Here is a 27,853-nt window from a genome sequence, read left to right on the forward strand (position 1 = left end):
AAGGTTTCGACCTGAACGTTTGTTTCGACGGAGCGTGAAGGCGACGTGATGACGACAGACACCGCGGCCCGGTCAGACACGTGACCAATCCACCTGTACCTGACCTGTTTGTGTGGCTGGTTCTTCAAACTCATCGCTCAAGGATATTAGCAAATCTTCCTTATTTACACAGCGTTTTGTCTCTACGAAATTAGATGTATTTGATTTTTTAATTCTTCTTGAAGTTTTACCCGTTTTTGCGTTAGTTTTCCGTGTGTTTTGTGACTTTTTATTACACTGTTGTGGACTTCGCTCTCTCGACAGATACCCATCAAACAAGGAAGTGTACAACGGATGCGCTTACATGGCGACATCTTTGGGGCATTTGTAAATGGCTTTGGATGCTTGTATTTTTCTTCTGGATGTTGATCCTCTCAAGTTGGCTTATACACGGGTTGTTTGTGAAGACTTCCTCGTTAACTGGATAAAGCCGATTCCTCCCCCCTCCCTCTCCTTCTCCTATTCCCTTTTTTACGGACAAGGTGAGCTAGCTGTGCTGTTGACGTTAATGGTACTGCCATTTGGTCATCTTTTGTAGGCCATCCAGTGAAGACATTATATCTGATTACACCTCTTATTTTCCTTGTGACCAGACCAGTAATACGTCTTAATGCACATGCCATAACCTTTGCCCTCAATGTTATGTAGTTACAACGTGTTCTTTACGTTTATCTTTCCGTAGATGAATAGTTCTTTTGAAGCGGTGACTCCTACAGGTGGAAATGATTCTTATGTTCACCTGGACGAACCGATTATCCCAGACACGTCCTCGGGCAAGTCCAATGCGACTATTATCCAAACGCCGAATGGGACCCTCATCGAGGACGACCAGATGTTCCTGAACACGGTGGCAGCTCAGGCGCTCTCCGGCCTCTTCGTCTGGACAGCCCTGCTCATAACATGTCACCAGGTGAGTCTCTGCGATTTGGCAAACTATTGCAACATAACACAATTACATGAGCGTTACTCTTAAAATTGCATTGTGTAAGGGTCACCTGCTTCTTACTACGGAAATGTTCTTGCTCTGCCTGGAATGTTCAACAGTATGGTGTTAAACAACTCTACTTTACATTTTTTGTATTACAGTGGGTTTCATAGCTCAAAAACATCTAGAAAAACAGGCATTCTGGCTGGGAGTGGGGTTGCCTCTCCACAGATCTGACCTGTAACTTCTGGTTTGGTCTCCATGATGATAAAAGGGTTTAATATCATACTGTAAAACATTCAAGACACAGCAATAATGTCGCCATGGCGAAAAGTATTTGACAGACCCTCCACCAGAAAATGTACGCAATACACCTTTAACATTAGGCTGTTATTATATTTATATAAAAAGGTGCTGACATCAAATACAGTCTTAGATCGTGATGAAAAAATGCCACACTTATACAATTACTTTTTTTCCTTGCATTGTAATAATGTTAATTTTTACTAGTAGCATTTGGAGTTGGCCTTGTCACAATGCTAAACCTTTTTTATGTCTTTATCCTTACTACATATTTTGTGTATGTTTTATTTATTTATTTATTTATTTTTAAGTAACATTACTATAGTACTACATAGTAACAATGTGAATGTTTTAGGTAAGACAGGGAGACACACATCAAACATATTGGCAGTCTAAAAAGATAAAAATGTTTCAGAGTGACAAAATTGATGTGGGATTTTGAACAGTACAAAATGCAGCACTTAGAGAACATAAAATCAGTGCATATGGCTCTAGTCTGTAATAATGCTGTCCAGCATAACTCAGCCATAATAGTCATAATAGCTGTGTGTAATCAGAGACAGTTTGAGACAGGCAGATTGCACCTCCCTTGCCAGAGGATGAAAACTAATTCTTGTATTTACAAAGGATTATTTCAAACAGGGATGTACCCTTATGTTCATGTTACAGGCTGATCTAGGTTTCCATAGCTTCATGACCACACAGACATGTCTCTCCTCAAGCTAGTGTTTAGTGCCATATTGCCTCAGGTGTTTGTCCTGTTTCTGCAGAGAGCATGCTGTACCAGTCCCTGTGTCAACAAATAAGCATTTTGTAGATAATGAAAATAATTCCAACACAAAACCCAGTCACAGAGGCTCTCTTACATGATAACAAAGTGAAGATTTACATCATGGCTAACAAGCTCTAAACCTTTTTCAAATCAATATGCAAATCACAACACAGCGGGGGATGACACAGGGCTAATTTAAGCATTTATTTATTTAATTCTGCTGATTACAATCATTACAAGATTTTATGTAATGTTAAAATTGTATACACTTCTTGAACTATAAGTAGTGAAAGAGAGAGATGTCACTCAACTGTGTGTTTTAATGAGTGACTATAGAAACAAATGTACATATTTCTCCACAGTATTTAAATTTAGTCACTCCCAAGAAGCTAACTGTAGAACCAAGCAAACCCCAAACAATAACCAACAAAACACTTAGTCAATGAAGTTTATTGCATTTTAGTAGGTGCACCTTGAACCTTTCTGGTGTAGGGGTGATTCCTGCTTTTTTTTTTTTTTATTGCTGTGCCAGTAATATTCCACATTTTCCATCAAACAGTTCCGTCTTACATTTATAGCTAAGTTGTCTGAAAACTCAAGATAAAATACAGAATAGATTTAAACCACACATTTTCAGGAGCCTGTGAACAATAGGTTCATGGTCCTGTTTAAGAGTTTGATTTTCAACAAAAAGGTGAGAGTGTCTAACTGAAAAACTGTTGGCTAATGCTAGCTAGCTTGTGACTGTAATTTTATTTCAGCCCAGAGAGACTCAGACAGGCACAAAGAGAAATTATTAGCTGTTTTATTGAATGAGTTCTCTTTAGTGCTCAGACCCCAGCAGAAGACATTGTGATGAAGGGTGTGGCCGATTAGATGACGTCTAGGAGTTGTCTTTCCTCTGGGGCTTGGACACTGGAGATAGTAGAGGTGAAGCCGGTGATGGGGAGAGTGAAAGGGACGATGAGACGATGAGGAGAGTGAAAGGGACGATGAGACGATGAGGAGAGTGAAGGGGACGATGAGACAATGAGAAGCCAAGGGGGTCCTGGGGAGGAGGTGTGGTGCTGCACAAACTGAAGCGGCCATGCACCTGCAATGGAACTATACATTGGGCAGACAGGGCACTGTTTGGCCAGGAGGAGGTATGTCGAGCAGTGGGGAGGAGTATTTGGAGTAAGGGGTGAAGGCTGTGGAACTCTGGGGCAGGTGGTGAGATAGACGGGAGTGAAGTTAAGTTTTCCACGCTGAATTGACACTAGCTCCATGTGTGAGAGACTTGTTTAACAGCACAAATCATCTCACCTGTGGTAGTTCCAACTAAGTTAGCCCCTCATGGTCAGACTGTGCTAAAAAAAAAAAACTCAGATTAAAGCATTAGAGAGAGCAGTGCTTACAGTTAGCATCAGCCCCCCAGGGAACTTTGATGACATCAGCTCCGAAGTATCATTAACGAGTTGTTTAATAAATGAAGTTATTTTAATTGTTGAACCAAGAAGCATGAGCCCAAACAATAATAAACTGAAAAACACATAGCTGTCTTATACCCCGGCACTGTTGCGGGGCTGCTGTAAATGATTGTTTTCTCGAGTGTGGCGGAGTTGCCCACTGTGTGCGGATAATGGCTTATCATTATGGCTTTATCATTTGCTGAGAATACAGTGGGGTGCAGTGTGTTATCAGCAGGGAAATCAATTGATATTAAGATAACATTTACAGCTTTATTCGGAGCTATTGTCGTGATCACTGCGTTTTAGCCGAAGCGCCTTATTATTCTGATTTGGTATTGAGATGTTATTAAGTTTCTCAATTCAATAGCGACAATGTTTTCCTCTGCATGTGGTCATAACTAACATAAGGTACAGGTGTATCTGTTTTTATTGCAATATTTGAAAAAACACACGGTGCTAGATCTGAAAAAGCAATACCATTTCAGACATCCACCAAATTGGTTGCTTGCTTTATAATACAGCCCTTGTTTTGTTGAACCTAAGGCTTTTTAATTGAACAAATAAATAGTGAAAATGGCCCGCGGGAGAAGGCGGTTGTCACACAGGGAGAAGAAAATAGTCAGTGTTGCAATGCTGCTGCGGTTTCATTGGAGTCGGCTCCTGAGAATTGCTATAGACTCTTAAACCCACTTTCTGAATACTAAGCACAGATAGACAATGACCTTAGATCCTCTCTGCCGCACTTGCCAATACTTTTCAGGCTGGTAATCAGTGAAGTGTGTCTCATTTTGTCTCCCTCAGTGCAAGTCCCAATGTGGCTCGATAAAACCATAAAACTTGTCTTTTGAAATATTTTACTGTAGCGTTTTGTAATGTCCCCACGGTGTTTAATAGTTGCTTAAAATTCATTTTTAGGAGATCAGTTTTTCTTCATACTTTCAAACATCCTTTTATAGATTTTAATCTACACCAATCGGACTTGATGTGCTTTTAAACCTTTTAACTGACAAATCCACATGCCTGGATGTCTCCCATTTGGTGTCACAATTAAATGTATATTTTGTTTGCCTGGGATCCAGAATACACACTTCTTCAATATTTTATGAAGATGTGAGTTTAGTCACCAGTGAACCTCCCCATTTCCAGATAGGCTTTATTGACAGGTGGATTAGCCAATCAGGGACACAAATAGTCTGTTGGTATTGGAAAAAATAAAGGGGAAAAATATCACTGGGGGCTGAAAATCATTGCAGATTTCTGCAGAATCAATGAGCAAAGCACTGAATTCTGTTAATCTGAGGTGAGATACATTTTATTTGTAAATGATAGGTAACCAGTGAGCTCACTTGTTTCACATGTGTCACTGAAAGAAGCAAATCTGATCGAAATGATCACGCTTGACCGGACTTGAGATGCAAGGGAGGGTGTGGGGACCAAACTGATATCAATCTCTCTAAAAATACAGAGAGATACTTACAGTATTGGGACCGAAAAATCTGGATTGACAACCCTTTTTGCTTCACAGTCATAATGTAATGCCCCAGTGGTGAAAAGCTTTACAGCCTAAGTCAACTGCTCCCTGGTTTGCGTCATTTTGAAATGTAAACAAACTCGGCATTTTATGATATTTTGCTCAAATAAGGGACATCTGTCACAGTCCATTCCCCTCCCCACGTCGACTGAACATCCAAGCATCACCCCAGTGTAATCACCCTTCAATGTGTCTAAGGGGCGTTTAATCAAGCTGCATGTGGCAAAGAAGCTCCATGTCCAAACTCAGGGCCAAAATGTTCTCCTCTCTCTCAAGAGGAAACACAGAATTACATCCAAAAATGTCCTGCCAATACTAGAGATTTAATATAAAGCTTGGTGAACAATTATATGGTAATGTTTTCAGAGGCCCGGGGACAAACTTTGCTTCTCATCAGCCAATGTTTGCATATGTTAGAAGAATTGGAATGCGCCCATAGAGTTTGAATGGAGCTCGTTCTTGGTTGGTTGTCAAGTTTTGTTTTCTGTATCGTAAAATAGCTTGTTATTGCACTAGAAGGTTAATATTAGAAAGTTACAATGAGGTGTGAATGCGGAATGGGGGAGTGGTATGGCAAGTTCTTCATAGATCGATAGAGGTGCAATCAAATTATAATCGCAATTTAATTAGATGCAACACTACCATTATCCTGTCTCATTTTGCATAAAAAAAACAGCTAATCCTGTAGTTTAGATCTCTTCAATCGTGTTTTGATATGTGTTTCTTGCATTAGTATGTCAGTGTTTTTATCAGTTCTTCTGGACATGTTTTAAAATATGATCAGAATCCTATTTTTAAAATGCAATCACAATGCTTATTACAAAAATTGTAATTAGATATTTTTTCTATCAAATTGATCAGCCTTATCTTCATTATAAAGTGCTTTTTTATTATTCTCTTCCTAGATTCTTGAGTACCTAATTGCTTTTCAAATTATATTTTAACTTGCAGAAAATATGATTGGAATGATGTGTCATTAATTTTCATCAAGGTTTCTTTCTACACTGAATTAAAGATGGAAACCTCCTCCATTAGTTAACTGATAAATAGAGTAAGCAAAGGCCAGTCCTGTTAATAACCCCACTTTCTAGCAAAGTGCACATTGTAAAAGAATACGTGGGTTTATAACAAGTTCAAATCAGATGATCACTGCTGCTTTTATTGCATACATTTATATACTAACAATGTAGACAGAGTTGGATAAATCCTGGATATAAATATATTACTGATTGGACATCTCAGTAGCTTGACATCCCACTCTTTTCTATGAATATCAGTGGAGAAATAAACAACTGTGCTGACTACAGTGGAACAAAGGTGTATCTATTTAGGAGTGTGTTTTGACAATATTGAAAAGCTTTCTTGTGTCATAACTTATATCATCTTGTTTTTGTTTCCTTATGGCAGATCTACACACATCTTCGATCGTACACTGTCCCTAACGAGCAGCGCTACATCATCCGTATCCTGTTTATTGTGCCAGTCTATGCCTTTGACTCCTGGCTCAGCCTCCTCTTCATCAGCAATGACCAGTACTATGTCTACTTCGACTCTGTGCGGGACTGCTATGAAGGTATGGATTTGACCAACATTACACTGTTTTCTGATCTATGGTATAATGTTTAACACACAAATCCTGCATATTTCGGCTGAGTTTTTCTCTCAAACACAAAACACTCTGTTCCATCTTGTGAAGAAATGTGGTATTACAGGGAGAATTCCACTACGTTTTTTATGACATAACATTTTAACAAGGCTTAAAGGTTGTATAGAGGATTTTTTTAAGGAAAGAGAAATACAGCAACGGTTCTTTTTCAAATGTGCATGCGTGACACCACCTTCCTCCTCCACAGCTCCCTCAGTAGAAAAATCTCCTCCTGCCTCCTTACTCTAGAAATTACACTTGTTTACAGCCAGTGCATGTTTTCAGAATTACTGTTGAGAAATAATTTAGCGACCGGCGCGTCAGTTTTTAGACCCTTTGTCTGCTTCATTCACGCAATCGCTGGAAGGAATCTCCAAGAATCACCTCAGTTTGGCTTCGCTCCTTTTCTCCTTCTCTTCTTCTCAAAACTGACATTCTTTTGCAAAGAACTGGTCGTGGATTCTCGTCCGCCATCGCAACAAACTTTGTGAAAACTGCAAGGAAGCTACAGTTTAAAAAAGCCTCTAAGAACCGCTGCATAAACCACGTAATCCCCGCACGCCGGAGAATCAGTTACACTAGAAACGTAGAGAGTTTGACTGACAACCGACCAGCCAATAGAAAATGAGGGAGCCCCGTTATCTATTGGCTGATGTTTATCTGCCCTCACTACGTCCACAGTTGATAAATTTTCATTCTTTTTTTTTTTTTTTTTTTTTTTTGGTCATCATAATTACAAGGCTGCTACATCTCTGCAATTGTATTTTAAACTTTCATTGACAATTTAAAACAAACAAACAAAAATTAAATCCTCCATACAACCTTTAAAGCTCACAAGAGTCAGTCAAATGATGAAGATTTCTAAATAAAAACTTTCCAAAAAAACAACAAACACATCTATATTATCCTGAAATGGAGACACTGTGAATTGACTCCAGTGAAAACCATTATTAAATCAGAAAGGCTTTACAGCTGTACGCAAATCAATAAATCCCAGTCTTGTATTTATTGAGCACATGGGTTATAACTGACACGGTCATTATTTAATGAACCACCTTTATCGACTGTTTATAATTTCAACAGATGAAAAATATGCATGTGCTGGTGTACAGGTCTTAATGTCTAAATGTTATATTAATTACATGTTACACTGTTATTTAGCCAACCACACATAACATAACATAATCCCCATATTCATAATCATTTTAGTCACTTTACCCCATCTCAGTGAAACAATGTGCACTTTTTAAATGGCATCATATTGTGAAGCCAGAAATGCTGTCTTCTGTGTGCAATTTTACTGCCATCTTTAGTTTATCTAAATAAACATATATGTAATATGTTTATTTTACATAATTTACCATTTAGGCACCACTAGGCATCATGTCTACCTAAGATTCTTTAGCAATACAAATAACATTATCTCATTTGCTCCTTTTTGGCCCTAGAGACATCCTTACTCAGACCTCTTGCGTTTGTTGCACACAGTGGTGTAGCATTTCCTGTGGTAGTCCATATATTGATGAGAGCCCACATGTAGGGGACAAAAAGGAAAACCTGGATAAACTATTTTTTTAAACTTCCTTTGTTCTCTGTTCAGACACCTCAATATTTGTGGTGTAACATTTCTAAGTATGTAATTAGGAACGCCTTTACTGATTGTGATGATGCATATTGTTTTCAAGGTGTCTGACTTGTAGCTAATTGTGCTTTAATGAACATAGATTATTTTTTAGAATTTTCAGTAATTAATTTTATTTATATAATCTATGAATCAAGATTGCCAGCATTCTGTACCTGTTATGTTTGCTCATATGTTTTTGGCCTATAGGTGTTATTGTTTGTAATTGTATCATAAGTATATACTTAAATACAGTCTTTTTCTAAGTAAGTCTAATATTTTTTCATCTTTGTATTTTATTTGTGGGGGTGCTTTAACATTTGAGCTACAGAAGGTAAAATATGATCTGTCGATGACTCTTGATACTAATCATCCACTATGTTTTTCATTGAGCTATTTTATCATTGCAGGTAACATTTAACTTTACAATGTTGTCCAAAGGTTTTTTCCAGTTTAAATGGTCTTCAGTGGAGCTCCACAGTGACCACACACTCCAGTTCTGGAAGTCAATTTTCCATACATTTTTCCCATAGACTTTTTAAAAAATTAAAATATTAAGAATTCAAAGACATCACAGAATATGTGAGTTTAGTCACCAGTGAACCTTCCCATTTTCAGATTGGCTAATCCACCTGTCAATAAAGCCTATCAGGGACATACACGGTCCAGCGGTATTGGAAAAAATAAAGGGAAAAAATATCATGGGGCTGAAAAACATTGAAGATTTCTGCAGAATCAATGAACACTGTTAATCTGAGGTGAGATACATTTGATTTTATTTGTAAATGATAGGTAACCAATGAGTTCCTTCATTTCACATGCATCACTGAAAGAAACAAATCTAATAGAAATGATCGCGTTTGACCGAATTTGAGATGCGAGGGAGGGTGTGGGGACCAGACTGATATCAATCTGTATAAAAATACAGAGATTCTTACAGTATTGGAACTGAAAAAGTTAGATCTGTGCATCCCTAAAATTAAAATATTAAGAATTCAAAGACATCACAGACTCTAAACAGTCACATGCTACTTAATATGTAAGTCCATAAAGGCAATTTAAAATGGCAATTCTGCTAAATATTTTAATAAAGTTTTAGAAACAGACTTTAAATAAAATTTAATAAAGACCATTAGTTAACAGGTAGCTGATTAGCCCTGAGCAAGCACTTTCATTTTTTTGTTTTATATTTCAGAAACTATGAGAAAAATGAATGTAAAATTTTGTTTTATATCCAGGGGTGGGCGGTCACTGTTGAGCTCCATAATATTGGTGTATCATGATTTCACAGTAAACGCTTAAAGCCATAGTTCTTCTCCAGTGGCAAAGGTGAAACTTATGCCAAGATGATTACTTGTAATTTAAGTATAAGAGGAAAGTTGAAAAATACATTATTCAGAAGATTATGGTCCCAATAGCTTTAAGTCATTTTGTTGTTGATTGATAGCGCGCTGCAGTGAGAGAAGCTCCAATGTGTTCAAACATAATGAACCTGCTCCCGACCGGTCAGCCTCTGCATTAGCTCCTTTTAATCCCTCCTTAAATAGCAACAAAGGATTAGCCAGGGATTTCCAAGTCACAGAGCCCTCAGAAGGAGCCTAATGTAAAGACCAAATTGGTAATTGTCTCCAAATGTAGAACTAATTGTTTTTATCAGTTTGAGTTTTCTCTGAAGGAATAATTTGACCTTTTTTAAATGAAGATATGCTTTGAAGGAGAGGCGGGATAATCCAAGAGTTGGGATGAGTGTGGGCTAATGGACACTGCTATATGTGCGTGTAAAAGAAGAGGTTTTATCTTGCAGCATTTTTCAGTATCTTTTAAAATGAGTAATAACTATGGGTTTAAAAAGTCATCAGTAGTTCATTTTTTTATTTTTATTTTTTCTATGTACACATAAGGTAAATTAAGGCAATCTGTCAGACATCTTACTTACTCACATAGACTCTATATATAAGTGGGCATTGGCGTAAAGTGGTTCTTTCAAATTCTAGCTACAGTTGACTTCTATTGAAAAATCTTCACCCTTCTCCCTGCAACTGCTGCTGTTAGACTTTTTATTTTGGTCTTTAAATGTTGGTTTTAACCCACTCTAAATGATCCTGGGATTTCACAATTTTGTCCCCAAATTAAGATAATAATAATAATCATTGATAAATCCGGTGCCTGCTTTCCCTGGTGTCAGCTTTGTCGCTAAGTGCTTGCCACCTTTTAATAGATCCATGTTGCCACCTGCCAAGCTTGGTGCAGGCTGAAAGGGGAGTGTATCTTCAACACCAGCATTCCTGATTTGCTCTTTGGTTTCGTGTTCTGATTTCCAGATATGGTCCCTGGCTGCAGATTAGCTCCTGTAACCACTAGCATTGATGAGCTTCATTTGTTTGCGATCGAATGCTATAGGACACTCCCTTTCACTTCTTTTATGCAGTCTGTGGTTACTCACTGTGTGGTGGTAAAGCTTTTCTGATTAAGCTACATTTGTATATCACACAATAGTTAAGAGTGCAAGGAAATTATTTGTTCTTCTTATAGTGGACAAAGTTACAAAAGAAAAAATCAAATTGTGACTTTGTCCATGTTCATTTTGTTGATGAATCTTTGGCCTGTAGACTTTAAACACATTAGTAAACATTGTGAAATGGGGGTAGAGAGTGGGGAGGGACATGAAGCAAAGAATTAAAGTTTGAATTGAAGAATCATTCTCACAGCTTTGAGCCAGTTTCAGATTGATAAAAAGAAGGACCATTGGTACAATTAATAATTAAAATATAAAATAACATTTATATTCTATCTTTTGTTAACAGAGAAGAGTTATGCTATTTAAAACACAAACCAACTCTCTTACTCCACTCACTTAACATATTTGCATTTCACATTAATTTATGTGCAGTTTATAATATTTTCATTAGACTATTTTACTGAGGTAGTTTAATAACATAGAAGCTTACATGTGAGTGATAAAAAAATAAATGTTTTTTTTATCTTTTAGCCTTCGTCATTTACAATTTCCTGAGCCTGTCCTTTGAGTATCTGGGAGGAGAGAGTGCGATCATGTCAGAGATACGAGGGAAGCCTATACAGTAAGTGCTCACATTTTAATCCTACACTGTCATATCCACACCATTACTCTAAACGTACGGCTTTTATGGCAATTTTCTTTCTCTGTTAAATGCATTTTGACTGATCAGTCTTTTCACTTTGGCCATTAAGTACTGTGCTGCAAGCGCAATGTGGTTTTAGGAGGGAGGCTTTTACTCACTCAACTATAAGGCAAAAGTATGAAAGAGCTTCATCTAGAAAATGTCATTGAGAATACAGAACTGGCTCATGTGAAGTGCCAATTTGGGCCTGTATGCTAGCTTTAAGTTTTTTAATGTCTTCCTGCTTTTTAGCTACTCTGGTCATTCAGTATATTTTATATGGCTGGGTATCATCAAGAAGTTGCCAGTACCACTTGATACCTCGATACATAGGCCACAAAACGATGCATATCTCAATAAAGTGAGCTTTCACTTCAATATGATTCGATATGTTTCGATGCACTACATTTTAAATCGATTTGATACAGTTCAGTAAAAAAATAAATTATTGCTGTGATACTAAAAATCTTTGTTAAACCACTACCTGTGCAGTTCATATGAAATACACCCATTATAATAATCAAAACAATTAATATGTCAACTGTACCGCATACACAAGTGTTCTTCCTGTATAAACAAGCAACACAATTATACTGCTGTCACAAAATAATTCTTGATGATATATCGAGACAGCAGTGATACAATATCTAATGTTTCGATATTTTTGCACATCCCTAATAATTTAGCAAGTTGCCAATATCCCATATCGTTTCCTTGTTGGGTGTCTTGATTTTATTTGACGTAAAACAAAAAAACACATTGGTGAAATTGGCTGGCCCATCAACTCTCCTTGGCAAACTCTGCTTTGTTTGTCAAATGAATTTCCATATGCCAGTGTTTTCATTTATTAGTTATAAATTGTATGCAAATGTATTCCGCTTTAAGAGAGTCAAAACAAACACAAGGCTTTGGTATTCTCTACATTATGCGTTTTCGAAGTGAACAATAATTAAAAGGCATTAAGGAGAAAGTCTATAAAGAGCAGTGGTAGAGTACTATGTAAACCATTCACTTGTTGGTTAATAGGGTGGGGAAGGCAGTGGGTGTTTGAGGGGGGTGAGGACAGGGGGCTGTAGAATTCTATGTGAAGTTGCGATATAAAAGGTTCAGTGCCCTATCTTCAGCTCTCCAGGTGTTGCTAGACGAGTCTTCTCCTTCCTCCTGAACTCCAGTGACTCATAATGGATGTTTAAGGGCTTTGAATAAGGTGTAGCTATGTTTAGAAATATGCACACGACATGGGTGAATGTATATGTGGCATCAGGTACAATATCGCTAAACATTAATACTTTTTCAAATTTCAACATCTAATCAATCTAGTCAATCAATAAACTGAGTAAGACAAGGCAGAAATTTTGACATTTAAAGGGCACTGACACTGTTTTCTGATCTATATTATGATTATGATTATTATATTATATTATTATTAATGATGTTTGAAGTTTGGAGTTTAGGAGTTTAGTTCTTCTCTCAAACAGAAAATACCCTGTTCCACCTTGTGATGTCATGTGGCAAGGCACACTCCATACACCTTCACTAGAATCATTTGGATGATTTCAGCCCTGGATTAGTCTTTAAGAAACAAAAGCTAAAAGGAAGCTGTCAACTTGAAAACTACAGCTTCATGACCTCACAGGGTGGAACAAAGCATTCTGAGCTTTGGAGATGCAGCCAGACTAATAATAATAGTGTTATTCAAACATGTGTGAATGAAGTAAACTATAACTCCAAGTATGGTTTTGATGAGTTAACAACATTATAACATGGCTTAAAGCTCACAATAGTCAATTTTGCAAAATATAGGACCTTTAATGTTATTTAGCTATTTGCTTAATAATGAGATACAGTTTTAGCAGAATGGATAAGCCATTTTGTTGATAACTAGAATATCCTGTTCCTTTATGTTAGTGATCCTCCTTGTTTTGGAAAAGGTTTGGGTTGAATGACAGCCACACCAAGCAGTTGCTCTAAATCCTTGTGTAATTTGAAGCTAAAATCGCTTCTTGTGTTTAAGTTTCCCACAGAGCATTTCAGGGCCAGCTCAACCTCATGGTTAAACGATTTGATCAATAATGGTTCTGTTGTCAGATTTGTATTGAGTATATTTCTTCATATAGTGCTGCAAACACTAATAACAGGCTACATGCTAATCAATAAAGAAGCAAGTAATTTCCTTGAAAGCCACTGTATTCCCTGGGTTTTATTCAGTAGATTAGATGGCGATGGACTCATAACGCTGTACACTTTTTTTTCACATTGTATTTAAGATCAAGCTGTGACTTTTGTGTACACCGTTTTAAAAAATATGTATGTGGCATGCAAAAAGCTGTTAGCAGATTGACTCCTTTAAACTGTAGCATTTTTTTTTTTTTTTTTGCACTTTGCTTTACAGTACAGTATCTATATACAGCTATCTATCTAAGGTATGATATTTTGTATCCACAGGTCGAGTTGTCTGTACGGGACATGCTGCCTGAGTGGAATGAGTTATTCCATTGGCTTTTTACGATTCTGTAAACAGGTGAGACTCTACACTATTCTAATAACATAACTGGACCTACATATATTTTCTTTTACCAATGAGTGCCAATTGATATTTTCACACTGGAGGGAGTTCTTCATGTGTGTGTATTAGTGGAACGTTCACCAGTTACCATGGAGACACAATGCACCCATTAGCAAACACTGCCAAATAAGTTTTAAGATTGTCCGAAACTCAAGAAAAAATACAAAATAGATTTACAAAACAAAAATTCTAAAATACAAAACACATTTTCAGCAGTCTGTGATCAACACAAGCTTTCATGGTTCATGGATTAAGTGTTTGTGAGAGTGAGAGTCACTAACTGAAAAAACCTGTTGGCTAATGCTAGCTAACTTGTGACTGTAATGGTAATAGAGAAAGACTTGTTTAACAGCACAAATCAGTTCACCTGTTGCAGTTCCAACTAAGTCAGTTCTTTATGGTCATATTGTGTTAAAATAAAGCTCAGATTAAAGTCTAAGAAGCCTCAGATAGAGCAGTGTTTACAGTTAGCGTCACACCCCCAGAGGTGTTGATGGAATCAGCTCCAAACAATCAATTATTAATTTTATACAATCTGGGGACACGCGATCAAAAAAAATACTGTCAGCTGAAGTAACAGGCTACAGTAAAAGTTTTGAGTGCCAAATGGGGGTTTAAATAGCTACATGATTTATTGAAATCATTCATTATTCACCTATGTATTTTATAAAAAGCACCACTGCTCAACAAAATTACTTAAAGTCCTACTATTTGTCGTGTTCTTGGGCAAGACACTTCAGACACCCTGCCTATTTGATTATAAGACTCAATGACAATCACATTTTATTGTTTCCAAGCATATGATTTTCACTGTAGCTGATGATGAGCAGGTTTGAATTTTATGAAATACAGTGAATTGTTAAAAAAGACAGATTATAATATTCAGTTCAGTGCCCAGATCTATTCAGTGAACAACTATATGTGTGTGTTTTTTCAATGGACCATTTATAAAGAGGGAAAAACCGTTGGAAAAATAGGCCAGGTGAAAGGGTTTTGATAACAAATGCGAGTGATGATAGGAACAGTCTTCGCAGTGTTCCTGTTCATTGTCTGGGGGGGCTCCAGCAGCAGACGCTCTAACTGATGCAGATGGAAACTGAGAGTTATGTCTTCAAAACAAAATGCAGCGTGGAGTGAATGAGCTTTTTCATGAGCAGGCCCTGATAAACACCGCTCGTGCTGGGAATTCTCAGCAGCTCACTTTTGGAAGGGGAATTGCAGTTAGTGGCACACAGAAAATAAGATTTAAAGTCACAAAAATAGCTATAAAAATATTTTTTTTAAACAGTCATGAGTTGAACCATAATGAATAACTGGGTGATATAGATCAATAAAGAGGCAAGTCATTTCCTTGATGTGAAAGCCACTGTTGTCTCTAAAGTTTTGTTCAATAGGAGAGATAGCTTTGGACTCATATCTCTGAACATGTTTTGTTCACAATGCATTTAAGGTCAAGCTGTGACCTATGTTTACACCATTATAAAATGTTCATATTTAATTGATTGATAATTCATAACTGTTCAATAATTCTCCAACAAATAAAGAATAACATCATGAACATAAATGATTACCTATTTAACATTAAATGAGAATTTAATGTACGTTTAATGTCAGCGTATACTTGGCTCCGAACCACATACTTTTACTGACAGATGTGTTAGAACGCTGTAGACCTCTGCATTAAAAAGCCCTGTGCTTCTAGTGATTTCAGTCTAAATTAAATTAAAAATAAAATAATCGCACACCTCTGGTAACAAGTCATGAAACAAGTTATAGAATAGTCATTCCATATTGCTATTAAATGTACATTGGGATTGGTTTAGTTTGCTCTTAACATGAATGGACAATGTACAGATTATAGCTACACATACAGCATGTCTGCAGTCTCTGAATCATAGACTGTAAATTAGAGCCCGACCGATATGGATTTTGCTGTGGCCGATATGAAACCGATATAATGGGAGTTGGCGCTGCCGATAGCCGATATAATCGCCGATATATTTAGTGATGTAAAAATTCACTGTAAATGTTGAATTGTTTAAAAAACTTAGGTTTGGCTCTGGTGGATTTTAAATTGGGTTTATTTAGGCAACATTTATTGTTATTCTGCCTCTTTACATCATATTTACAGATAGTAGGTTGGCTTAATTGCATTTTTGCATCACATTCTAGACACTAGTGATGGGTATTCCAGTTCTTTTTAGAGAACCGGCTCTTTTGGCTCGGCTCACTAAAAACTGCTGGTTCTTTTGGCTCCCAAGTGGCTCTTCAGATTGTTTTGTTGCAAGCAGGACTAAAGCACGTCTAAAGCAGGACTGAATCAGGACTGAACCAGGTCTAAACCAGGATTGAAAAAGGACTAAACCGGGACCTATTTATTTTATGCTAAACTACAGTCAAATATGCTCGTTTTTTTATTTTTATTTTTTTTAATCCTACGTACACGCAAATTTCTCAAAGTTTTGTTTTGAGCCGCTGCCGCTGTCAAACCACGAGTCTGCACGCGGCGTGAAGAGAAAAAAAGTGAGAAAAAGAGAAAACACGGCTCCCAATAAGGATCAGGCTCCCGTCGTTCCCTTCAAAGAGCCGGTTCTAAGAGTCATTTCGTTCGCGACGGACCCATAACTAATAAAGAAAGTAGCGCTATTAGCCTTTAGCCGTAAATACGTGCGCGCCGCAGTAATTAATTATAGGCGCAAATGTCATAATTCACACGTCTGTTCACAGCTCATTTACATATCAGTGCAGGTCCAGTAGCAAATATACGGCCAATATAGTTACTTTAGAACAGACCAATAGAAAACAGTCTGTTTATGTGCGGGAGCTACAGCAGCTAACCCATAACAAATGACAAAAACTAGCTTCAGAGTCGACATATTTCCAACACTCACCGCTCATACAGGCTCCTCCTCACTGCACTAATAAATGTCCTTTTAATCTAGACTCAAACCGATTGTCCGTAAAAAGAATATAATCTCAGTGTTTGGATCTGTGTCTGCAGGTGTAAACAAACACACGTGAGTGACGCGACTCTGTGGTGTGTTCAGGGACAGTACGGACACACACAGACAAAATGACTCCGTAGATAAATACTGATGTGGAGCCACATATTAGGACATTTATCTGTCTGTAAATTGGATTAAATGAACAGAATGTAGAGAGTCTAAGCTTTATAACGAGGTATAACATGCCCACGTGAAATATCGGCCCCTATCAGCAAGCATATCGGCCGTTAGCCGATATGCCTAAAGTTGCCCATATCAGCCGATAATATCGGCCAACCGATATATCGGTCGGGCTCTACTGTAAATGGACATAGCTAACTTGCTTTCCATCGTGTTCCAAATAGGAAGTGAGTATGGAGGCACTTCTGGCTCCATCAACTCTGTTTCCAAATGACTTTTCATTGAAAAATTGTTGTCCTTCTCTCTGTAACTGCCACAGCCTTGTCAGTTTGTTCTTAAAATGTTCGGATTAACTCGCTCTACGTGATCCTGGTGTTTTTATTTAGCTATTTTCTATCTTGTACATGAATACATTTCTATTCTTAATATGGACCTTGGCTCCAAATTCATTTTTATAACTGCCAGCATCGTGAGCTTCATTTGACTGGAGCCGAACGCTGTGGGGACATCACACTTCCTTAGGCCACTTCTTTATACAGTCTACGCTCTGAATACAGAAAATATTTTGAAAAATGCAGTTGGTAGTAACCTTGAAACATGGTTGGTCTATTGGTCTGATTCACTTCTTAAATATTAATCCAACTTGAGTTTGCAGCAACACTGAAATGTTCATAGCTCCCAGTAAAAATTGCAACATTTTTAGCCATTAGCTCCAGCTCCACAAACATCTAATCGTGCATGATTATGAACTCCAGCTGTCTATCTGAAAGTCTAGTCATACCAAACTCAATCGCTAAAGCAGTAGAGAGGCAGAGCGCTGTATCCAAAAGCCTTGGTAGTGGAGCATGTTAACATTGTAACAGGCTCTGTGTGATTAGATGAGGTTAAATGAATCTCTGATTTGAGCTGCAGCCTTGAGTTACTGTGGCTCATAGAGATAAGGTTAGCGGATAAGCACATACAGTTTCATTAACTGTTTTTTAGATATTTGGGTGTTTTATCAGACTATCACAGAGCACTCCGGGACACACTTTGTTAAGCATTAAAAGTCTAGCCATGTGAGCCAACCTCAAGGCGAGCTGTTCTTCAGAGGGCAAGTAGGGAAAGGGTGAAAGTAACTTAACGGCCTTTTATTTAATTTGCATGGGTTATATAATGTCTTAACCTTTGTTTTAATGAACAATTGGGTTAAGCCAAGTCAGAAAAAAACACTGGTGAAAATCCAATCACTAACCCTTGTGGTAGGTGGCTTTTCTACTTACTACTGCATTAAATATTATGGTATTGTTTCTCCTACTGCTAGGGCCTATATTGCGCTATTTTCTGATCTGTGTCATAATGTTGTTTTCTCATCTGGAGTTGTTTTTGTTTCATTCACACATTTTAACATGCAAATCCTGCATATTTAGGCTGATTAGGCAGTTTTTAAACTCCATACACCTTCTCTAGAATTATTTGGATAATTTCAAACCTGGAATTACCATTCCCTTCTGAAGGTAACTTTTAAAGATTGATTTGAGAGATGGGGTATTTGATTTGATTGATTTATCTATTTTACATGGACACAGTAATTACATTGAAAAAAACAGATGCACTTTCAAATGTTGAAGCCAGAAATGATCATTTCCAACACCTGTCCATGGGAAGCATTTAGAAAATTTTAAACGAACCAAAGGTGCATAGCAAAATAGTTGTTTTTGGAGATATGCAAATAAGAGTATCAAGCATATCGTCTTCAAAACAAAATTGTCATTATCGCCCTCACACAGCACTGTTATCATTAATAGAGTAAGAATCAACATACTTGGGTACCAGACTGTGGCTTCTAATCCTCTGAAATAAACAAGATATGCTTTATTTTCACACATAAATGTATTTAAGATACTGAATATTAAAGGTACTTCCCACCACTAATCACGTAATAATCTTTTTGTACCTTTATGCTAGAGCAGGTCTTGCAAACATACAAAAACAAGTCTTAAAATAATTGATATGCATGCTATCTCACCACAGAAAACTATTTATTTTCGACTGAAGAACTTTAAACTTTGATTTGTGCTTTGAATACTGAGCACGTCACACAATCTCTCCACAGATTATTGGCTTTGAGAGTTGAGCAAGTGTCAGGTCTACACTACAACACTGAAGGTTTCAAACCAAATCTTTAATGAAATGGTGGAACTTTGTCTGATCGACGTTAACCTGGACACATGGGGAAAACCTAATTAAAGCTGGAATTCCTGATTTATACACACTGGAAGGAGGAAATAGCTATTTAAATCTGTCTAACTCATCCCTATAGCTCTCACAGACCCTTTATCCATATTCTTTATTATTCCATATACATATGCATTTATTTTCAAGCACATGCACAGCTTTAAAACAGCTTTTTCAGCCTGTGGACTGCCTTAGTGCAACCAATCAGAGTGCAGCTTTTGGCTCTTACTTCTAGGTTGACCGTGTACTTTATTATTATTAACACTGACAGGGCGTGCACAGTAGGCCTGCCTGTCACGATAATCACTATATCCCCTTATTGTTTAATATATATAAGATGGAGCAGTAATTTTTTGGGGTCACTATTTATGGTGGGTAATATTTCTCTGCATTAGTGGGACATTTTTGGTTATTTTTCTGTTCTACAATGCGATTTAAAATGTAGAAGGTTGAATTATGAACACATGGTATTATGAACATCTCTGACTTATTATACAAATTAACTACTAAAGTGTTGGCTTTTATTTTTTTTTAAACAATATTGTACATTTACAACACTTTTTGGGGATTATTCTGCCTTATGGTTTGGTTTCAATATTATAATTAATATTTGACTGATGATTGATCGAAACATTGTCATTCATTAAAAGCAGTTTGGGAGTAAGTGTGCAGGCTCTGTCTCACTTTCTATGTTTACTTTAGTAGCCTTGCTTTATGCGATATTCTATATTTTTACTAGAACTATATCGCACTTCAAAATGTGTTATTGTGACAGGCCTAGCGCGCAGCCATCAGATTTTTCACAGAGTGCTGCTTTTACAATATTGTGTTTCAGAGAAAACTTTAAATGTACTAATTTTAAAACGTCAGATACCCCAGTTCTAAGAAACACTGGCTCTGCTGCCTGTCAGCTATGTGAGGGTTTTCTTAAATCAGTATCTGGAAATATTCTTAGATTTTGTGGTAGCATTTTCCAAACTGCTCCACTCTGAGAGAAAATGAGAGATTGAAAATTACTGAGAATTTTCAGATTGGAAATGGCTTTCAGATAGCATCTGAAATCTCTCGTTTTCAAAAACACTGTCCTGATGACACCTTTTGCAACCTTTTGTATTGTGGACTGCTCCTGGACCAATGAGGGAATGCACCAACTTTATTTGATATGTGCAAAGTTTGGTCCCTCTGGCTTTCCTCCGGCAAACTGAGCCATTTGCCTGAGGATTTGACACTGGGGCAGATCTTACTGTTGCCTGTTGATTTTGCCTGTTCTTGATTTTTCACCTAAATCTGTAATTTATGTTTTGTGATGGGTTTCTTTCAGGCCACTCTACAATTCTGTGTCGTCAAACCTATCATGGCCGTCATCACCATTGTCCTGCAGGCGTTTGGCAAATACCATGACGGAGATTTTAAGTAAGCGACTCCTCTCTCCTCTTCATGTATCTAGTGCATTCGTGCCATTGCCAGCAGCGTAATTTGTTATTTATGCACACAGACAAACAATGTGCAAATAGAGATACTGATATCACTTGTGCACAGAACGCAGGTGCACTGAAATGAGTCGAAACGCTCAAGTAGAAAGAAACTACTATTTAGATGTGTGCAGGTGCTTTACTGTTTATTGTACTCGGTTTGCGCATTCAACTTCATTGGGAGAGTTTGGAATTGACAATGTAATTAATTAAACTGTAATCATGATTTTATTTACTACTCCAATCTACTTTCTCTACACGTAAAGCTCTGACAATGTAAAAATAACTCATTCCAATTATGACCCACATAGTCAAGGGCCCCTATTACTCTATTTTATTATCTTCATCATCAACATACCTGGAGTTGTGTTTTGTTTCATTCACACATGTTTAACACACAAATCCTGTATATTATATCTTCTCTCAGAAAGAAGAAGCTCTGTTCTACCTTGTGACGTAATGTGGTAATACAGGAAGTGCTTCACTGTGTTTTTAAACTGCACCGTCACTAGAATCATTTGGATAATTTCTGCCTTGGAATTTCCAAACTCTACTGAAAATAAAAAGGTAAAAGGTAGCTGTTAATTTGAAAACTACCACTGCGTGACATCTCAAGGTGGGACAGAGCATTTTGAGCTTTGGAGATGTAAACAGACTAATAAAGGGTTACTCATGTATAATAAAACAAAACATGTCTCCAGGTGTTGTTCTGATGAGGTAAGAACATTCTAACATGGCTTGAAGTGCACAAGAGTCAATTTTGTGTAATATAAAACCTTTAAACTAGTTTTTGTGGAGGATACAGGTGTGAGATATATTGAAACAAATGTGATAATAAAGCAACCGCTGTTGTTTTGAAGACGCAAAATTTGAATCATTTAAATCTATGTGAAAAAGAAAACTATTTCTCAAAGAGTGCCAAAATAATTTGCAATGGAATCTTTTAAAAGGAGTATAAAGTTATGTTTCTGCACTTTATTGGTTAATTTTACAGTCCATTAACGTTTTGTGCAATATTTGAACCTCCAGCAGCACATTTAAAGGCACATTTTATTACATTTCGGATGGATTGCCATAATATCGCCTAAACACAGTCATTTCAATACTAAAAAAAAAACCCCAAAAGATTCATTTTGGTCAATGTCAGCTTCCTCTTTGCTACAGTTATTTTACTCCCATATCTTCTCCTGTCTGAATTTGTTATGACATGATGACTAGTATTATGACTTCTAATAGGACAGCAAGCAATCACAAATTAGTTAGTTAATTTGAGTAACATAATTTCTTCTCAAAACAATAAACACCCTGTACACATACCCTCTACAAACACGTTCTGAAATACATGGGATTCTTGTACTAGTTTAAGTTCAGATTTCAGTCTTCTCCCAAATATTATGGTAATTCTTCTAGACATCTTAACAAATGTGAATTTTAACAGAATCCTGCTTTCTGACCATAAATCACATATCAAATTGTAATTGCAATGCTTGTCAGAAAACTTAAATTAAGCAGTCCTAGTTTGTAATGTAGTTTGCGTATGCGCTCACACATCACACTTACCTCGTGGGGGGAACAAGCAATTAAATATCTGTTCTTTATATTTCACAAACTTCATAATTAGACTCTTACTGGCGAAACCCATGAGTTGTAATTTGAAATGAAGACCGTCAGTTTGCGACCCGTGAAGCTCTGTTTTATTCCTGTTTATTAGTTTTGAATATCAAGTTATATTAAGACCAGCAGAGAACCAAGTGTGATTTTTACATAATTTGTCTTAGCCCCACAAGGGGTTGCAGCCGCTGAAGAGGATAATTGTGTCATTGTATTTAACGTGCCCTCCAAAGCTGTAAAATCAACATATTTTTTCCTCTCTTCCTTCCGTGTCTTTTGTAGAAGTAACAATGGAGACACGTGCCTGAACTTGCCGAAAAGTTCCACGAGCCTTGTGACAATCGTTCCCAATCACTTTACCCATTTTAGCCACTTCAAGTAACAATGTTAGCAACAAGAAATACATCCTTTTTTTTACCCGACAGCAATGATTCACAATTGCGTTTCTCTCTTCTCTTGCTCTCAACGCTTTATGGGAGTAATTAGTGCAGTCACAGCCGGGTCCTTGGAGACGTGCTTTAGAGAAAGACAAAGAAATAAACACTACCATGCAACTTTGAAATGCTTCTTGCAGTGAGAGCGAATACTTTATTAACCACCTGTTCTTATAAGTACAAAGTGTATATTTAGCAAAGAACAAATTGGAATTACCGCAGTGCTGTCCAAATGCTGGGACTTATTAAGTTAAATCTACATCTCAAGTAGACACATCAGTTGGCTGCCTGCCTAATATGCAACCTGGTACACACAATAAATAGACTCATTTCTATCAGAGCTGCAGTCTTAGATAGGCTGTTTATTGTTACCACTACTATCACACGTCTTAGGATTTATAGGGTGTATAACTTTTCTGGTGTAGAGTCTGTCACCTGCTTGCCAAGAGTGTTCCACAGTATGGCATTAAACTTATCACCGTTGCAACAAGTAGGTAATGCCACCAGGCCAAGTTACAGGTCAGATTTGTAGAGGTTGCATGTTTTTGTAGCAATAAATACTTAAAACAGATAAACAAGATAGATAGACTAATGCTGTACTTTGGAACATTCCAGACAAAGCAATAACATCTCTGTGTAGCAGGTGGCAAACCCTCTACCAGACAGTTACACAATGCTCCTATAAGAGTATTGTAGTTGAAAATATTGTAACATCCCTGGATATGATGTCTCTGACACAGTATATAGCATAATCACAAATCTGCTACTGCTACTTTTCTTCAGTTGCCTTACTGTTTAGGCTGACCACTGTGTGTTCTTTGTTGCAGTGTTAATGGAGGGTACCTGTACATCACAATCATTTACAACTTCTCCGTGAGTCTGTCCCTGTACGCGCTGTTCCTCTTCTTCTTTGCTACAAGTGACCTGCTGCGGCCGTATGAACCAGTGCTCAAGTTTCTCACAATCAAATCTGTCATTTTCCTCTCCTTCTGGCAAGGTATGTCTTCCACATTTTATTTATGTTAGCCTACTTATACATTTATACAAGGTGAATATGATATTGTTTTAACATTAGGAAAAATACCATACCTGATATTGTAATACTTGAAAGTAAAATTGTATGTTTTATATTGGTAAATATATTAGTCAAGATATAGATATATTGCTGTCCCTGATAATCCATGCATTGCCTATGTTTATCTGTGTGTGCACCCTTTATGTAATGGCCCTTTATAATTTCTACTTTTATTTGTAATGGTGGTGTACATGGTGTAATAACATTTTTACTTGTATAAATAAATGTGTGTTATGTTGCTTTTCTGATGGAGGGTCTGAAAAAGTATGGCATTAAACTGTTACTCATTTATTCAGTTACAGGTGTTTTTATAGACCAAAATACCTTGAAAAACAGGCATGCTATGAGTGGGGTTGCCTCTCCACAGATCTGACCTATAACTTGGCCTGGAGGCATCATCTGCTTGTCTCTATTAGATTAGATAGAGTTAATGCCATACTATTGCACATTCTAGGCAAAGCAATAACATCCCCATGGAGACACGTTGGAACCTCTAGCAGAAAAATGACACTATTACTGAAATAAAAAAAAAACATTTACATAACTTTTGGTGCATTTATTACTCAACATTTCAACAAAAAAATAATAATAAAAAACCTTGTATGTATTCCAGGCATGGTGCTGGCCATCTTGGAGCGCTGTAATGTTATCCCTAATGCCCTCTTCATCGACGGGCATGAGGTGGGCGCGGGGACAGTGGCCGCGGGCTGGCAGAACTTTATCATCTGCATCGAAATGTTCTTTGCTGCCATTGCCCTACGTTACGCCTTTACATGCACCGTCTACCAGGAGAAGAAGAACGACGTGCCAGGTGAGAGGGCTTCATCAGGGCAGTGAACTTAGCTTTACCTCCTCCTCCACTGGCTTCGATCTGTTAACTCACTTTTCTTCTCACATTAAGATAATATATAGAGCACAGGTGTCAAACATAAGGCCCGGGGGCCAGATCCGGCCCTCCAAGACCTTTAATGTGGCCCTTGGGTGATTTTCTACTAAAATATTTTAAATGTTGAAATTGAATTTTTCTTAAAGTTTCAGGTTGTTCATAATATTATAATATAATAATAAGAAAGAGTTCATCAATTAAAAAAGATTTCTGTTATAGATTTTTGTTTCTCTGCACAAATATTTGAACTTATTGTTATTTTTGGGGTTTATATGCCATGAGTTTTCTGATCCGGCCCCTTTGGGATCAAAGTAGGTTGGATACGGCCCCCGGACCAAAATGAGTTTGACACCCCTGATATAGAGAGTACTTATAGTGTACACTTGGTAAAAAGGACTTCTGGATGTCATGAATAAGACTCCTTGTGGAATTTGGGCAAAAAATGTACCATACTCTCCTTTAGTACTAAATCTCATTGTGACAGGATTTTGGCAAAGGAGAAAGGAGCTATTTTATCCACATAAGACATGGTCTTTTAGGCACCATATCTTTTAATATTAGGGATGCTCTGATCCAGCTTTTGAGTTTCTAATACAGATTCTGATATTATATCTTATCTATGGTATTATATCTCTATGAACAGTTACTAGTGCAGAGATCGAAGCATTTATTTCCCTAAAACAAAAATAAAGTATAATGCAAGATGTAATACATATCATTACATCAATTTATATGTCCAAACAGGATATCAGTTTGGAAGCTGATATGCAAACTACCAAATTTTCTATATCCGATCCGAATATCAGAAGAGTTCATCCCTAGTTAATACAAACTTGATTTTCAACAAATTACATTCAAGGGCATTTGAATTGTGAAAAAATTGGGTTGCCATAAAAATTACCAATTCAAAACAAAATATTGTTCTATATCTTTTAAAATCAGTGATCTTTAACCGTTCAGGCATTCAGCATCATAATAACACAACTATTTACTCACATCCTACACCAGTACACGGACAGTGGAGGTAAAGTTTGTGACTGTGTTCTGGAAGTGGGCTGAAACTGTCAGCCTTGGAGTAAGTGGGTGAACACTTAACCTGAGACACTGACCCATAATGACTTTACATAATACACTCCCAATGCCTGTTTAACTAAAGCCATTTATTCAAGAGTGTTTTTTGAGCGTAGTCCAAAAGTGAAGCTGTAGTTTTCTAAAGTTAAATAAAAGTCAAAGCAAAAGCCTTAGCATCAATATACCTGATTGTCTCCCCTGATATAAACCTTTTATAAACCCCCAGGGCTACTTAATATGCTTGGACGAGTGATGATTAAAACATTCCCATACAATTTATTTTTGAACAATATCAGGATCAAAGCATGAACTGAGGTAACCCTAATTATTGGAGCTCATTCCCAGCCTTTGTTCACGCTTGTGTAAAAAATCTTTCTATCTGAGATATAATAACAGTGTAGCTAGCTGCTGATTCCTCTTGCTTATTATTAGACTGTTTGCTGCTAATCGAGCTATTTAGTCCCACATGAATGGAGTTTGGAAAAGTTATGAATGGATATACATCTGTTTGATTGTTCTAAAATTATGCTCTAACATTTGAAAGTTTACTTTTTATAATTAATAATATAATTGTATCTCCAATAGTACAATGTTTTCTATTGTGCGATATGATATTTAAATAAGGTTTAGGCTATCCCTAGCTATGGATTAATCTAGTTTGTATATTTATTAATATCAATGAATCTCTTTTGAATTTGAGATTCTGCGTTATATTATTATTATTATTTATTTATTTATTTATTTTATTTTATTTTTTATTTTTTTGCTTTTTTTGCACACGTTTGCATCTCCTCAAACCCTGACTCTTACTGGAGCCCTGGAGCATCTTCTTGCTTGTCTCCATGGAAATGTTGTACCTTTGGCTATAATATTCCACAGTATTTTATAAAATGTATCTATTTCTTTATTATAGAAAATTGTTTAAACTTTCTATTTAATTACGTTGATATGACTAGGTCTGTCACAATAACACATTTTGAAGTACTGTATATGTATTGCTGAAGTTTATAGACGATAAACTATAGTATTCGTTTATGGCATTGAAACAACAACCCAAAAGCAGATTTTTACCACAAAAACTATTCTAAATCTAAAATAGTATTAAAAAACCATGAACCTCAATAAATAAACAGCAGAATCAAACACTTTAGTACTCAGTTTGCATCTGTAATGAGTCGTAGTTAATAATTTAATAAATTAATAAGTTAAGATTTGGGCTGTAGAAGGTTGAATTATTATCATATAGTCCAAAAAGAACCAAAAATCACCCGGTAGGGCAATGTACAAACGATAATTATTGACCCCAAAAAATATTGTCATCTGCCGTGTAGTAAACAGTAAGTTGATATTGTTATTATCATGACAGGCCTAGATATGTGGCTCTTGTACAGGCCAGTGTACAGAGATGGTGGCCCAGACAATTGTGATATGAAGTGTATTTTATATTTTATCCATATGGCCCATAGAAAGGTCGCTTCAATCCTGATTATAATAATAAATACTAGACTTAGCACATCATACTCCTCCTCTGTATAACTTTTGAATGACAGCCCAGTGACGCCCCATTTGTTCAGAGCCACTGTGCAGTCACCGTGTAATAGCCAATGAGAGAAATGGTGACCAAGAGTCCCCCTGAGTCATTTTCTTTACCTACTTTTGAATGTGGACTGTAAAACATCAGGTAACCTCATATGAATGTACAATCAGACTTTACATTCAGCCTTTGCTGTAGAGACTTATGGTAGTTTGCTAGTTGTGGTCATTAATTCTATTCTGTGTTGACAAGAGACCATGATTATTAAAACAGCATGATGTATTGCTTAGTTTTTTTCTTGCTTAATTAATTACAAGGACAATATGTAATGCTATTATGTTATATTATTGGACTAGCACTCATTCATCATTCATTAATCTTTTCTGTTACAGGGCTTAGGTTATGGTACTTGCTCAAATATAAAAATAGAAGAAA

General features: G+C 36.8%; 1 protein-coding gene across 1 annotated transcript; it reads left to right on the top strand.

The window, feature by feature from the left end:
• The first annotated feature begins 59 nt into the window (after window positions 1-59).
• Window positions 60-24,779, top strand: tmem184a (transmembrane protein 184a). The gene is made up of 8 exons (XM_055152997.1): window positions 60-521; window positions 722-949; window positions 6,429-6,594; window positions 11,277-11,367; window positions 13,873-13,948; window positions 20,657-20,748; window positions 23,680-23,849; window positions 24,541-24,779. The coding sequence occupies exons 2-8, from the start codon at window positions 722-724 to the stop codon at window positions 24,762-24,764; spliced, it is 1,047 nt and encodes a 348-aa protein (XP_055008972.1). The 5' UTR covers window positions 60-521; the 3' UTR covers window positions 24,765-24,779.
• The last annotated feature ends 3,074 nt before the right edge of the window (window positions 24,780-27,853 follow it).

This window comes from Boleophthalmus pectinirostris, unplaced genomic scaffold (assembly GCF_026225935.1).
Source record: "Boleophthalmus pectinirostris isolate CB_2022bp ecotype Guang Dong unplaced genomic scaffold, ASM2622593v1 HiC_scaffold_17, whole genome shotgun sequence".
NCBI classification, from domain to species: domain Eukaryota; kingdom Metazoa; phylum Chordata; class Actinopteri; order Gobiiformes; family Gobiidae; genus Boleophthalmus; species Boleophthalmus pectinirostris.